Here is a 16,327-nt window from a genome sequence, read left to right on the forward strand (position 1 = left end):
AAGACGGTAAATTTATTGTAACTCTATTGTAAATAATGTTTAGTTGGCAAATAGAATTGCTGTGTTAAGTGTCACACAGGAAGACTACACTTCTAATAAATTCTGACAATGAGGATTGTTACTTTTTCTTTTTGGCATCACACCATACCTTATCTTTCATTGCTTGGAAAAAAAATTAATAATGTTTATGCTACAGAGCAGTAATCTCTTCTTGATTTGTGTTGTAAAGTAAGAAGGTTGCCCTGTGTAGCAACCAAGCACAATTTGAATCGGTACTGCACACTACAAAATCCAAAGTGGGGGATAACGGGCTGAAATGTGCTAAGTGATGTTGTGCTTAGTAATAGAAGCTTAGTCTATATCTCATGATAAATGTATTAGTGTTAAATTCTACAGACAAAATCTCTAATCATCTTCCTCTGGCCAACAGGAAATCACAGCAGCTTTTGACAGTCAGCTCAGAAAGCAGAAGCATGAGTTCAACTTAAAAACAGATGAGATGTGTGCTGTGGTGTTGTCTCATGATCTCAAGGTGAGGAGAGTGAAAGAATCAATTAATGTTGTTCATAAATATGCGGTTGGTTGCTTAAGGTGGAGAGAAAATCTAGACACTTTTATACAACATATACCGCATGCAAAGTTGTTATGTTATCAAAAATGCACAGAGTAATGCTATTATATTTACATAATATTGTAGTAATCTCAATCTAAATAATATAAATAAATCATAACAGGAGATTACATGTTTGGTTTTCTTGTTGACCTCTAATCTAATCAGTTAGGGACGGCCCTGGCTCAGAATCTACAGTAGGTTATATTCTAATCAGAAGGTTAGAGGTTTGATCCCTGGCATCTCCTGTCAACATGTCAACCCCAGATTGCTCCCAGTGGCTGTTCCATTAGTGTGTTAGTGTGTTTGAATGTTTTAAAACGCAGTAGCAGGTGGCACCTTGTATGGAAGCCTCGGTCACCAATGTGTGAATGTGTGTATGAATGGGTGAATGTAGCAAGTAGTGTGAAAGTGCTTTGAGTGGTTGAACGACTAGAAAAGCACTACAAAATGCTGGTCCATTTATCATTTAATCTTGCCATTGCTGGTCCATCATGTCTAATGTTGTCATCATAATTTGTTGCTGTGTGTTTGTGTGTGTATGTGTATGTGTGTCCCTGTCCAGGTGAAGCTGTTGTCTCAAGAGACTGAAATTCACTGCCAGGCTAAGCATCAGGCTACAGAGGCTCTCAAAGCTTCGAAGGAGTTTTGTCAACAGATACAAACCCAGCTGCAATATAAAGACCAGGAGATGAAAGTTCTCACCGCTGTCAAGGACTACAAGTATGTGGCTTAAATGGGGAATGAGAATTTCCACGATTATAATTCAGAGGGCAATGATGCAATTATAAAACAATAATGGATGTATTACAATGCATCTTGATGCATAGTTTTTATTTCAATTGGTACAAGGTAGATATTTTTTTTAAACTTCGTTTTAAAAATCTGTCTCTAAATTCTTCATCTTTGCTACATGCTTTGGCATCGAAGGATGAGTTGAGGAGTCTCACAGCCTGGGGAAAGAAGCTGCGCCGTAGTCTGGTGGTTCGGCAGCAGATACTTCTCTTTTTCAGATGGGAGCAGGGTGAGCAGGCTGTGGCTGGGGTAGCGGCTGTTTTTCAGTTTCCTTTGGGCTTTGTGCAGACACCTCACTTCACCGAGGTCACTGATGTTCTGTATATGGGAACCAGTGATGTTCTGGGCAGTTTTAATCACCCACTGTAGAGCCTTCCTGTCCTGGGCCATGCATGAACCATGCCAGTCTGTGATGTTTCCAGTCAGTATGCTTTCTATTGCTCCTCCATAGAAATTATCTTATTCTGGAATTTAGCCTTCCTAAGTTTCCGTAGGAAGTAGAGCCTTTTCTGTGCTTTTTTAACCTGGGTGGTGATGTGTGATGAGGTGTGTGTCTTTGCCCCCTTCTTTCTAAAATCAGCAATCAGCTCCTTGGTTTTACTGATGTTGAGTAGGTTGTTCTCTGTGCACCGCTCTGCAAGATTGTTGATTTCCTCCCAGTATGAACTCTCATCGTTGTTTGTAATACGGCCGTTGATGGTGGTGTCGTCCACATACTTCACATTGGAGTTCTCCTGATGTCTGGGAGTGCAGTCATGGGGGTACAAAGTGAACAAAGGGAGGCTGAGCACACAGCCCTGGAGGGCTCCGGTGTTGAGCACTAATCTAGATGAGATGTGACTGTCAATCTCTCTGGGATCTACATGTGAGAAAATCCAGTATCCAGTTGCAGAGTGTTGTACTGAAGCCCAAAGTGTTAAGTTTTCCAATCAGCTTCATGGGTAAGATTGTGTTTAATGCTGAGCTGAAAGCAAACAGCATCCTGATGTAGCTGTTCTTATTATCCAGGTGAGTGAAGACTGAGTGTAGAGCAGTAGATATGGCTATAGGTTACATGATTTAATTTTTTTTTTACTGTGTGACTTTTTGCTATTTTTAAAACATAGCATGCTATGTTTGTTACTTGATCCATAAACATACTTACTTGCATACAATTTGGCTTTTGTCAAGGTCCCTATTCCCTTCAAACTTATAACCAAATACTGCCACTTACTCATTTTCAGCCAGCATGAAGCAGCTAAGCTAGCAGCAATGGCACCAGGTGTGGCTCTTCTGCTGAAACCAGTGTTAAAGAGGGTCAGCAGTCTTGAGGACCTGGCATGCCCTTCCCACACCTTTCACCTAAACTCTCAGGAGCTGCAGCCTTGCCTCAGCTCAACTCTCTTAAACTGAAGAGTACAGACAAGTACTCTTGTGCAGCCAACACAAGGTTTTGAACTAACTTTACAAGCAAAGGAGAACAAGACAAATAAGCACCAAACTGCTAATTCTGTCAGGACAGCAAAGACTGAATTGGGACCACATTCTTCTCAGCCGGGCTCATCTGCAGTGGACAACTACCAGCTAACACAAAGCAACACAAAGAAGTCTTGCTTCCATTCCTGGATTGGTAAAGAAGCAACTGGGCATAACATATGGACCACAGTGCAGGCTAAGCAAATCTGTTGAACTTTGTCAGTTGTGATTCAATGCTATTGAATAAGTAATTGTTGTGATCTGCTTGTAATTAGGCTATTGGGTATCTGAAGGGATTCCATATCTTACCTTGCCTGGGAACACCTTGGGGTCATCCAGATGGAGCTGGAAAGCGTTGCTAGGGAGAAGGACATATAGGGCCCTATATAGCCAATCTATGCGCATGGTCTGAAGCACATGGCGCAATGTGTTTAGGGTGTGCCAAAATCCATTTTGCTAGTTAAATGCTGGATAATCTGGGCACCAGTCATGGATGTGTTTTGGATGGAACATGAATTAACCAATCTGTGCATCAGCTCCCATTCCCTTTAAAAGCCAGGTGCACCAGGAATTGGCAGATTGCGGTCTAAATGATGGATTTGGCCAATGACAGATGTGAGAGGTTCTGCTGAAGAAACCGATCTGCTTGTGTGCAAGGTGAAGGCGCACAAGGAGATAATTTGTGGTAGCAGTAAATATCCACCAAAAGCAGCTAAGGTAAAGCAGGCATTAGACGATGTGACGATGCAGGTTCCATCATTTTTTGGAATTTCTAGAACGGCCTTACAATGGAGAAAAGTGTACAGTGATGTGAGGAGGAGGGGTAAACAAAGCTCGCCACTCAGCGTAAAAATCAAGCAGAAACAAGAGGAGCCAGCTGATCTCTCAGTGCGCTTGCTGCTGCTGGCATATTTGGGTTAACTGGCATCAGCACATGCAGTTCAGCCTCAAGCCTTCCTGCGTCCTGTAATGTGCCTTCATTTATGTCCAAGAGTCATCCATGACGCATATCAATGTTGTGCAACACTTAACATGCCACAAAGAATGCTCTGAATTTAAGGGGTGTACGGTAATGTTCCACCTGACTTATCCAAACATCTAAACCGCATGCATGCACATCTTGCTACCTGAATAAACTGCGGCTCAGAGGTAGAGTGGTTTGTTCTTTAATCAAAAGGTCAGCTGTTTAATCCCGGGCTCCTGTCTGTGTGAATGAGTGAATGTGACATGTCCTGTGAAAGTGCTTTGAGTGGTCGAAAGACTAGAAAAGCGCTATACAAGTACTGTTCATTTACCATTACCATTTGCCTTTGACTTCAGACTTGCTTTTATTTGATCAATGGCACATATGCTTTCTATTGCCTCAAAATAGCAATCCACCAACAGTGCACCTGACCACACCTCACTTTAAGACAGACATGCCCAGGGGCACACTGATGATACTAGCAATGACACTTGCGCTGCGCCATGCACTGCCTTGTGCCAAGCAGAAGATAGAGCACTCAGAGTGCTTTGCTCAGCCTGCTGTCACTGCGACCCTGTGTCAGATAATTGGACAACAATAGAGGGGGGTACAGTTATTAGTTTACTTACTAATCAGAGTTCCAAATTGATAGTTCCTGAGAGTGATTTCATTGATTGGCTTGCATTTTTTCCCTTTTCTGGAATGGTGCCCCATGAGTTGATTTAATGTAAATTAAGTCACATTATTTAACATAATAACTATTTATATAATATATTTATAATTATTTATTATTTCTGATAGTCATTTTGATACTTTCAACCATTTCTAACACTTTTTGTGGCAGAGCCTCAACAGGTGACACCACCACCAAGATCCATTATTGTATTTCTGGATTTCAGTGTTAAACAAACAGTACTGTAACAGACATTGAAACAAAGAGACATCCAGCTCCAGAGCAAGAGGGAGCATTTCAACCAGGACTACTCCCCTGATTTGCAAAGAAAAAGGAAGCGAGTCCAAGAGGTGATAAAAAAACTGAAAAAGAACATCAGAGCCCACTCACCATACCCTGCCCAACTTACCCCGGATTTCCACCGCTCGCATGTGCATTGCGTTACGGCTCCGCTGCGGTTTTGCTCCGTGCTTCATCATCTGTCAATCCCCACTGGTTGCTTTTTCAGTCTGGCACGGCGCACACCGCCAGACCAGCTGTAGTTGCGAGACTGAGGAGTTCTCATGGTCATTACAGAATCACGCGCAGTATATCAGTACAGAAGAAAAACTCCATTCAGTCCGTGGATTAAATATCGTGATGTCGATTCACTCCCATAACTCCAAATAAATTGCTCCTCACCATTTTCTTTTTATGGTTGTCCTTATAAAAGGATGTGTGGTGTCATAAATAATTTTGTGGTTTTCAACCTCCATAATTAACTTCTCTTCCCTGTGTTGCTAGTAATGACCTCCGAAAACCTCTGACCTGTTGACTCCAGGCCTGGATCCGCTCATTTTGGCGTTTTATTGATGTAGTTAAGTGAGATACGATCAGACATAAACACAGAGTGTTTTATTCTGAAAATTAAGCAGATGTTTCAATGTTGTATCGCTGTTGTCCGATTTCCTGTCTGCTCTGTGTTAAATTCGGCCAAATTTATGTGGATTGATCTGGCGTCTGGCAAAAATAGGAGGCTTGCAGATCATATACGCAAGCCTCCTATTTTTGCCAGACGCCAGATCAGATCAGACTGCCGGAGCTGGGATGGAGTCGATCCGCAACGCAGCGGAGCTGGTGGAAATTCACACATAGACTATAGTGCAATCTATTTGCTCCGTCTGCTGTGATGGAGCGGAGCTGGAACACACATGTATTTGGTGGAAATCCGGCTTTAAACTTTTCCATCACATACGAGTAAGAATTGAATGGAAAATGGAAAAGCATTTGGAACACTTTTTTAGTCGTGCAATCTCTCAAAGTTCTTCTACACTACTTGTCACATTCACTCATTCACACGTACACTGGTGACAAAGGTTACTGTACAAGGTGGCACCTTCTTCTCAGTTATTAAACATTCATACACATTTACAAACAAATGACATGGCTTGGGAGCAATTTTGGGCTCAGTATCTTGTCCTATTATACTTTGACATGTTGACTAGAGGAACCAGTGATCCAACTGCGATCCTTCCGATTGGAGGACAACCCGCTCTACCACCTGTGAAGGGGGACTTAAAGTAATGAATAGCCCGCTATAAGAGTTCAAATGGAAATCAAAAACAAGGTACTTTAGTCTGCCTTCCATTGTATCAAAATATGATGGCAGTAGCACAAATTTTTGCTGGAGGGTTTGTAAACAGGCTCGAAATCACACGTTTTTTGGGATTGTCCCAAATTTAAGTCATACAGGAAGGAGAATGATACAAAGATATTGGCCATTTTGGATATTGGCTTACCATTAGAGCCCTTGTATTTTATTTTAGGAGCAATCCCTGATGGAGCTATGAATAAGAGCAAGGTTCACTTGCTGCATATCCTAATTGGTGACAAAAAAAGTGATAATTCTTTCTTGGGTCAAACCACTGCCCCCCACCCTGCCTCAATGGCAAGACAGTATAATGACAGTGTACTTAGTGGAAAAATAACAGCAAAACTCCATTTAAAGAGATACGTTTAAGATTGCCAAAGAGAGAAGGTGCTGTACTGATTTCATTGTGAATTTGGCCAAAACCAATAACGGTTACTTTTAATGCATTTTTTCATTGTATTGTATTAATTAACTTTGTGGAGACACCTTTTTATGTTGATGAAAATGTTGCCATGATATTTTTTAGTATGTTTCTTGATATTTTTGTTGTATATTTATTTACCTAACTGTGGATAGTTCTTTTTTACCTATTTCCTGACAAAGTAGTGATGTAAAATTCAAATTTGAATAAACATTTTGTTTAAAAAAAGAAATTTTAAAAAAGTTTGCAACTGCTGCCTTTGTGAAGATGTATTACAAGTGAACTCTAGCGTATCCATGCTGTGTATTGTCGAGGTACTGCACTGCCCTTTTGAGTTCTACCCCATTCATTCCATCAGCATCACGTTATTATTAAATAGTTAGATAATCAGTTATTGACATTTGTGAATCAATGCCAAATGTGTCCTCGTCCTTATAGTGATGCATCTACCAATCAATTATTTCCCCCATACCTAGTGTGTATGTGTGTGTCAACATGTGTTTAAGATTTTGTGACTTCCTTCTGTTTCAGGATAAAGAAGCTTGAGGATGAGCTAAAATGGATGAAGACCAAACTGAGGAAAGAAAAGGATGAGCACAAAAAGCAGTGAGTCAATAATAATAATGCAAGCTCTTCTCAGTGAGGCAGTCAGAGCCAGCTGCTGGCATGTGCTGGTGCTGTAGGAGCACGTGGTCTAGGAAGAGAGAGGGCAGCGAGACACAGACATTCTTCAAATTTAGCACATTGAAATTGACACAAGGATGAACTGATGGGATTTTGATGGTCATAGGTCAAAGGTCATGATCACTGTGACCTCATTTGTCTCTCTTTTAAACATGATATCTCAAGAACAACTTCAGGGAACTGTTTCAAATTTGGCACAAACTCATCAATTGACTGATTAGATTTTGGTGGTCAAAGGTCAAGGTCACTTTGACCCTGCATTGCTCTCATTCCTAAAATTTGACACAAACGTCCACTTGGACTCAAGAATGAAGTGATTAGAATTTGGTGGTTGGAGGTCAAAGGTCAAAGGTGATGCCATTGCATTTTTTTGGCCAAAACTCAAGAATTCAATTTTCACACAAATGTCTAACATATAATGGTGACAGGATGCCATTTTACATCTAGGAGGTCAAAGGTCAACAGTGACATGATATCTCAGAAACAGAAGGGGGGCCATTTGGTCAGGTACTGAATTGGTGACACTAATCTTCGGTGGTGAAACTCCTCTGATTGATTGTCCTCTGTCCTGCCGAGAGGGAAATGTGTGCGAAGCATCCATGTTGCATGGATGTAAACTGCAATTTGAGAGGTGAATGGAGGCATACAACCACTAGTTTTCACCTTCTTTTGACAATACCCCTGCAGGTAGATCAGGGTTGGAAATTAGTAGTATCCAACTTTGGAGTGATATACTCAAACAACTGAAGTCAGTTGAAAGAGGCCCTCTCGTGTATCCTTGCTCATCACTCCTCAGAAAACCCTCCACGCCTCTCTCTGTTGGATGCCTCCCAGCGCATTTAGAGAATGGGACGTCCTTCAAGATGGCAAGTCTTGATCAATTTCTGGGTCAAGTGATCGTGGATAGAGAACAGGGGAGTCAAGGAGGGATATTGGGATGAACCCAATGTTTGTGCCTCCTCCTGTTTCTCCCCTACTGTTGTGAACCACTGCAGTTAAAAAGTTGGCATGCCATATCCCCACTACTCTATCCATTTCCAAACTAAAAGATGTGTAAAATATATGCAATCAGGTATTATATATATATATATATATATATATATATATATATATATATACAAGTCAAATAAACCGAACTCTATTAAGTTCATTAATTCATTGTGCCTGATCTGAATCTGAATGATTCAGACAGTTTTACCTTTTTCAACATTAGGGTCATCTATCCAAGTTTGAGGTATAGTGTGGCATAAAAGAACATAGTTTAAAACTACTGTCACTACTACTACTACTATTCTACTACGTGTCCCTGAGGGCTGCGTTAAAACCTGCTGTACTTCTGTGAACTGGAGGCATCAATGGTTCTCAGAGGAACAACAAGCTATCTCAGCTTGTAGTTGTATTCTCCACCTCTGGGTGTCCAGGGGGCTCTACATGCATCCACAAACAAATCTTCTTTCTTGTTTCACATTGCAAAGTAGCTGCATGTCCACCATGTCATCATTTATTTTGAGTGCAGACAGATGATATTACAAGAGTATTTCTTACAGTGTACTGATCGATTCAGCTACACACCAGCCTGTGTGTGTGTTACTATGGGTGAAAGTTTCTTCTCCCATGCACAAAGTGTGCTTGAGACTACAGTTGGACTATAGGACAAATATTTTGACGATTGATTGAGTACATAGCCTTTTTGTGTTTGTGTATGTGTGTGCGTGTGTGATTTTACTTTGCTTCTGCTTATGATAAATGATTGAGAGCTGCTGCTCGCCGTCAGCTGAGAGACAGAGTGGAGGTACAGCCTGTTGAGCATTTTATGTCTTACTCAGTGAATTAAGAGTTTATTTCGACCACACTGAAGTTGGTTGGAAGAGTGCACTAACCAACCATACTTTTTTTTTAAAGATTTTTTTGGGGCGTTTTTGCCTTTAATTGATAGGGCAGCACAAGTGTAAAAGGGAGAGCGAGAGAGGGTGACATGCAGCAAAGGGCCTAGGCTGGAATCAAACCCGCGGCCACTGCGGCAAGGACACAGCCTCTACACATGGGGCACCAGCTCTATCCACTGAGCCACCAAGCGCCCCCCAACCATACATTTCAGTGAGTTTTATTTTGTTTCTGTCGAGTTTTAATGAAGTCCACTTAGCCTATTGCCAATAAGCAGTTGATGTAACGGGTGGTTTTTAGGACCCAGATGCAGTACACCAAAACGCTCTTTCGGTTGGTAATAACTTTTATTTAAACCAACACAATTAAAGTTCAGCTGACAGGCAGAGAGTTCGTTCTTCGAGCGGACAGCCCTAGCAATGTCTCTGGGTTTCCCACGAAGCGAAGAAACGAAGCTTGTACCCACTGTGGCTGGCGAGGAGGAAACCCCGTAGCTCCACGAGCCGTCAACACCTGCTGGAACGCCGACGGGGATTGAGCAGAGGAATGGTCGGGAGCAGGCAGGGGTTCGGTAACCAGGAAGTCCGTCCACGGAGGTAACAGCACCGACAGGGATCAGGCAGAAGAAACTTCGAAGCCGAGCGAAGGAGTCTTTACCAGGAAAGCCATCAGATTTCCGGAACGCCGAAACTGAGCACGTGGTCGAGGACAGAAGGCAGGTAGGTTCACGGGGAGTCAGGCGAGGAGAGCAGGTCAGGAACAGGCAGAGTCGGCAACGGGAGATCTGGTAGGTAAACGTTGGAAAGACATGCATAATGCAGAGGAACAATCTGGCAGAGTGTGAGCGGGCTGGAGAGTCTTAAATACTGAGTTGATTGGTGATGGGCTGCAGCTGTGGGGAGAGCAGACTGCAGCAGCAGGGCGTGACTAACAGGTAGAGCAGAGCAGAGGGAGGGTGAGTGGAAAACTACTGGCAGTAGGTGAGGAGGAGAAACAGCAGGTCCATGACAGAACCCCCCCTCAAGGGACGGCCCATGACGTCCCAAAACAGGTCCACAGAAGCCGGCGGGCGGAGGGGGCCAGGAGGAGGGTCAGAATTCCTCCAACACGCCGGAACCCGTGTCGTCATCACTGGAGGGAGGATCATCCACCAGCCGAGATGCCGAAGCCCCCGAGCAGGACCCCAGCCCGGACGTTCCAGGAACAGGAGAAGCGGGAGCAGGAACAGAGGCAGAGGAACACCGTCTCCGGACGACGCGGGAGGGCTGATCAGGATTCAGACGGTGGAACTCCTCCATCAACTGGCCATCCAAAATCCGCCGAGCAGGAACCCAGGTTCGCTCCTCCGGGCCGTATCCTTCCCAATCCACCAGATACTGCAGACCCCTACCCCGTCAACGGGAGCAAAGCAGGCGACGCACCGTGTAAGCCAGAGCCCCATCAATGAGACGGGGAGGCGGCAGTGGTCGAGAGGCGGGCTGCAGAGGGCACTCCCTGGCCGGCTTGACCTTGGAGACGTGGAACGTGGGATGGATGCGCATGGAGCAAGGGCAGTTTGAGGCGGACCGCCACCGGGTTGACGACCTTTTCAACAGGAAATGGACCAACAAACTTGGGGGCCAGCTTTCGGGACTCCACCCTCAGGGGAAGATCCTTGGTGGACAGCCAGACTCTTTGTCCAACCCGGTACGGAGGAGCCTGGGAGCGGCGACGGTTGGCTGTAGAGGCGTAGCGAGCGACGGTCCGCAGGAGTGCAGACCGAGCTCGGGACCAGGTACGCTTACAACGGCAGATGAACATCTCTACCGACGGTAAGCAGTCTCCTTTTCCTGGTCAGGAAACAAGGGAGGCTGGAAGCTGTAAGCACACTGAAATGGTGAGAGCCCGGTGGCAGAACTGACCAGGGTGTTGTGTGCGTACTCCACCCACATAAGCTGTGACAACCAGGAGGCGGGCTGGTTGGAGGCCATACAAACGCAGCGCTGTCTCCATCTCTTGGTTTAGCTGCTCTGACTGACCATTAGATTGTGGGTGGTACCCTGAAGACAGGCTGGTGGATGCTCCCAGGAGCCGACAGAATTCTCTCCAGAATGCCGAAGTAAATTGGGGACCCCGATCGGAGACCACATCCGTCGGGAAGCCATGTAGTCGGAAGACATGCAATAGTAACAGTTCAGCGGTTTCCTTGGCAGAGGGCAGCTTGGGTAGAGCACAAAGTGCGCCATCTTGCTGAACTGGTCTACCACTGTCAGGATGGCAGTGTTTCCTTCCGACAGTGGCAGACCGGTAACAAAGTCCAGAGATATGTGAGACCAGGGACGATGAGGTACAGGGAGTGGGCGCAAGAGGCCGGCAGGGGCTTGGCGGGAGGTCTTGCTCTGATTGCAAACTGGGCAGGCATTGACAAAGTTCTTAGTGTCCTCGTCTAGGGTGGCCCACCAAAACCGCCGTTGCAGGACCTCCTTAGTGCGGGAGACCCCTGGATGGCAGGTCAGACGGGAAGCATGGGCCACTGCAGAACCTCGGACCTGAATTCTTGAGGAACGAACAGACAATCCTGAGGGCAGGAACTGTGGCCCGGCTGGTCCTCCAACGCAGACTTTATCCGCTCCTCTATCTCCCAGGTGAGAGCTGCCAGGAGATGAGAGGCAGGAAGAATGCTGTCAGGATGAGACGAGTCCCCCTCCTCCTCCGGGAACTGTCGGGACAGTGCGTCAGGCTTGACGTTGCAGGAGCCGGGGCGATAGGAGAGGGTAAACGAAAAACGAGTGAAGAACAGGGCCCAACGAGCCTGGCGAGAATTCAGTCTCCTGGCGGATCTTATATATTCCAGGTTCTTGTGATCCGTCCACACCAAGAAGGGAACGTTGGTGCCCTCCAGCCAATGGCGCCACTCCTCCAACGCCAGCTTGACCGCTAGTAGCTCGCGGTTTCCAATGTCATAGTTCCTCTCTGCAGGGGAAAGACGCTGGGAGAAAAAGGCGCAGGGGTGCAGCTTTTCATCCTCCGCCGAGCAGTGAGAGAGAACGGCCCCCACTCCCACATCCGAGGTGTCGACCTCCACCACGAACTGTCTCTCGGGGTCGGGAATGAGGAGAATGGGTGCCGAACTGAAGCGTCTCTTTAGGTCTTGGAAGGCCTCGTTAGCAGCCGGGGACCATCGGAATGGCACCTTGGACGAGGTGAGGGCAGAGAGAGGAGCCGCCACCGTACTGTAACCACGAATAAACCTGCGGTAGAAATTGGCGAACCCCAGGAAACGCTGCAGCTGCTTGCGGGAGTCGGAACGGGCCAGGAGGAAGCAGCGGAGACCTTGCCAGGATCCATTTCCATTCGGTTGTGTCCAATGATGTATCCAAGGAAGGAAACAGAACTGGCGTGGAATTCGCACTTCTCTGCCTTTACAAACAGGGAATTCTTTAGGAGGAGCTGCAGGACAGTCTGGACATGGTGGATGTGCTCCTCTTTAGAGCGAGAGAAGATCAGGATGTCGTCGAGGTAGACGAAGACGTATTTATTCAACAAGTCCCTGAGAACGTCGTTGATTAGGGCTCGGAAGACAGCTGGGGCGTTAGTGAGCCCGAACGGCATCACCAAATACTCGTAGTGACCAGTGGGAGTATTAAAGGCCATTTTCCATTCGTCCCTCTCAGATTCGAACCAGATGGTAGGCGTTGCGTAGATCCAGCTTGGTAAAGATCGTGGCATCTTGCAGCAGTTCAAAGGCCGAGGCGATGAGAGGGAGAGGATAACGGTTCTTGATGGTGATCTCGTTCAGGCCCCGGTAGTCGATGCAGGGTCGAAGAGAACCATCTTTCTTTCCCACGAAGAAGAACCCAGCCCCTGCAGGAGACGAGGAGGGCCGGATGATTCCGGTGGCCAACGAGTCTTTAATATATGTCTCCATGGCCTCTCTCTCTGGTGCAGACAGGGAGTAGAGACGACCCTTGGGAGGAACCGAGCCAGGCAGGAGGTCGATGGCCCAGTCATAGCCTCGGTGCGGAGGCAGAGAGGTGGCCCTGGCTTTATTGAACACCTCGCAGTAGTCGAGATATTCTGCAGGCACCATGAACATGTCTGGAACAGAGCCGGAACTGGTGGATGGCGTGGGAGAAACTGGTCGCTGTAGACAGATCTGTTGACAGGAAGGAGCCCAAGACAAAATCGAACCCGTGGACCAGTCTATATGCGGGTTGTGACGGCAAAGCCAAGGGTACCCGAGGATCAATGGCAGTCTCGGGGAATCCAGAATGTGGAACTGGATGGTCTCATGATGACTCCCAGCCAGTAACATGGGAACGGGAGCCGTCTGGTGAGTCACCGTTCCCAGGAGATGACCATCTAAGGCGCTGGCCGGCAGAGGACGAGGAAGAGGAAACCTGCTTCATCCCCAGCTGACGAGCGAGCTCCTTGTCCATCAGGTTGACGTCGGCCCCAGAGTCGATAAATGTAGCGAGGGTGTGGGAACCCTCTTTAAGCTGGAGCTGGACATGGAATAGGGGACTGGGGACAGAGTTCTGAAAACGGCTCAGCAGTATGCCCCCCTCTACTGCTGAGCCCGCCCTTTTACTGGACATCGGGAAACGAAGTGACCGGCCTGTCCACAGTAGAGACACAGGTTTCCCCGTCGTCGTCTCTCCCGTTCCTCTGTGGTTAGCTGGGTGTGTCCCAACTGCATGGGTTCCGCTCCTCCCATAACTGGGTCTGAAGGAGGACTGACGAGTGCAGGAGGCCCATGCAGGACGTTCTGACCCCGACGAGCACCACCCTCCCGGATCTGCTCCCTTCTCCTCGCCTGGATGCGTCGGTCTAATCGTGTGGTGAGTTCGATTAGGCCATCTAGTGAGGAAGGGAGATCGAATGAGACCAGTTCATCTTTGATATAAGGAGCTAGTCCATTGAGGAAGGCGTCATATTGGGCCGCCGAGTTCCAGTCACTCTGTCGAGCCTTCGTCCTGAACTCGATGGCGAAATCGGCCACCGTCCGGTTGCCCTGCCACTGACTCAGGAGTCCCCCGGTGGCGTCGGGACCCACAGGAACCGGTCCCAAAACCTTACGAAGCTCCTCAGCGAAAGCAGGAAAAGACACGCAAGCCAGCGTGCCTCTCTCCCACTGTTCCCCACAGGCGTGCTCGACCAGTGAGATGGTTGATGGTAAAGGCGACTTTGGCTCCCTCTGTGGCGAATGTGAGTGGTTGCAGTGCGAACAGGATTGAGCAGTTAGTCAGGAATGGATTGCAACCCTCTGGATCCCCGGCGTATCGTTCCTGCGCCCCTACCCGGGGTTCGTGAGTGATGCTTGGGGGTGGCGTAGGAACGGGAGCAGGCTGGACTGGACTCGGAGCAGGAGCAGTGTGCTGAGTCAACGAGGTTGCCATCTGTTGAACCTGATTAGCCAGCAGAGTTAGCGCCCGTTCGAGCGCCGAGGCGGACTGGCGAGCCTCCGCCGCGTTGGAAGTTAGTTGAGCCTCGTGTTGCTGAAGCATCCCCTCAACACGGGCTAGGCGGGACTGGAGAGCGCTGGAGTCTGCTGGGTCCATGTTTGGCCAGATTGTACTGTAACGGGTGGTTTTAGGACCCAGATGCAGTACACCAAAACGCTCTTTCGGTTGGTAATAGCTTTTATTTAAACCAACACAATTAAAGTTCAGCTGACAGGCAGAGAGTTCGTTCTTCGAGCGGACAGCCCTAGCAATGTCTCTGGGTTTTCCCACGAAGCGAAGAAACGAAGCTTGTACCCACTGTGGCTGGCGAGGAGGAAACCCCGTAGCTCCACGAGCCGTCAACACGTGCTGGAACGCCGACGGGGATCGAGCAGAGGAATGGTCGGGAGCAGGCAGGGGTTCAGTAACCAGGTCCGTCCGCGGAGGTAACAGCACCGACAGGGATCAGGCAGAAGAAACGTCGAAGCCGAGCGAAGGAGTCTTTACCAGGAGAGCCGTCAGATTTCCGGTACGCCGAAACTGAGCACGTGGTCGAGGACAGAAGGCAGGTAGGTTCATGGGGAGTCAGGCGAGGAGAGCAGGTCAGGAACAGGCAGAGTCGGCAACGGGAGATCTGGTAGGTAAACGCTGGAAAGACATGCATAATGCAGAGGAACAATCTGGCAGAGTGTGAGCGGGCTGGAGAGTCTTAAATACAGAGTTGATTGGTGATGGGCTGCAGCTGTGGGGAGAGCAGACTGCAGCAGTGGGCGTGGCTAACAGGTAGAGCAGAGCAGAGGGAGGGTGAGTGGAAAACTACTGGCAGTAGGTGAGGAGGAGAAACAGCAGGTCCATGACAGTTGAGCAAACTGTGATTGGTTGGAAACTCACTGGACACCTTCTACAGGATCACAAAGACAAACTGGAAAATACAACCAGCAGACAGAGAGGGCAGATCATCCTTGAGTAACTATTTATGTCTGTTGACGCTGTTTTGGCCAACAAATTAATAGCTGTTGGCTGTGGAGGTGATACACAGCTTCCAGTACAGTAAGGCCTGTTTGTTGTTGATAGTACATTAGTATTATTGGATTTATGGGGTGGGTTTTTTTTTTTTGATATTCTTGTCGAATAGTGAAGAAAGTTGTCTCAGACGCCATTACTTTTTGTAAACAAAGCTGTGGTGTGTTTGGGAGGCCAAACACACCATGTGCTGGGCAGGTTTTAGGAGTATTTTGGGTTTGAGCATCTGGAGCTCAGGCACAATGTACTGTAATTAAGCCTATGCGAGAAGAAAACCTCAGATTCAATTTATTACCTCAAATGACTGCATTTGCCATCAAAACTAACTGGATATCCACTTAAAACATGGCAAATATCCAATTAAAGCTCCCCAGCAGCCTCACTAATGGCGCTTTTGCACTACATGGTACCGGCTACTCTTTTCTCCTTTACTTGACTTTGATTTGGGAGCCCTATTTTCCCGTGGGTACCACTAAACATGACACATGCATAAAGTCAGTCAAAAGTCAATAACAGGGTTACTGCAAAAAAAGATTTTACTAATACCCGCCAGTAACATTTCCTCTCTCTCTCTCTGTCCCTTCTGTCAGATGATGAGGAGTTCATGTGACTACGTAAATGTAGGAAGTTGAGCGCAGCACCGCTTCACACACAGATTTGCGCAGCAGGGATCAATCAATCAATCAATCAGTCAATCAAGTTTATTTATAAAGCACCTTTAAGAAGACAGCAGTCGATGAAAGTGCTGTGCATAGGATACATAAA

At 47.0% G+C, this 16,327-nt stretch overlaps 1 protein-coding gene across 1 annotated transcript in view; it reads left to right on the forward strand.

Moving 5' to 3' along the window:
- The window catches only part of LOC121958487 (coiled-coil domain-containing protein 57-like), an 84,899-nt gene that overhangs the window by 29,263 nt on the left and 39,309 nt on the right, over positions 1 to 16,327 (forward strand). The window contains 3 exon segments of the mRNA XM_042507432.1: positions 431 to 532; positions 1,176 to 1,333; positions 7,080 to 7,154. Of these exon segments, the coding sequence (XP_042363366.1) occupies positions 431 to 532; positions 1,176 to 1,333; positions 7,080 to 7,154 (335 nt within the window).

Source organism: Plectropomus leopardus, chromosome 19 (assembly GCF_008729295.1).
Source record: "Plectropomus leopardus isolate mb chromosome 19, YSFRI_Pleo_2.0, whole genome shotgun sequence".
Classification (NCBI taxonomy): domain Eukaryota; kingdom Metazoa; phylum Chordata; class Actinopteri; order Perciformes; family Serranidae; genus Plectropomus; species Plectropomus leopardus.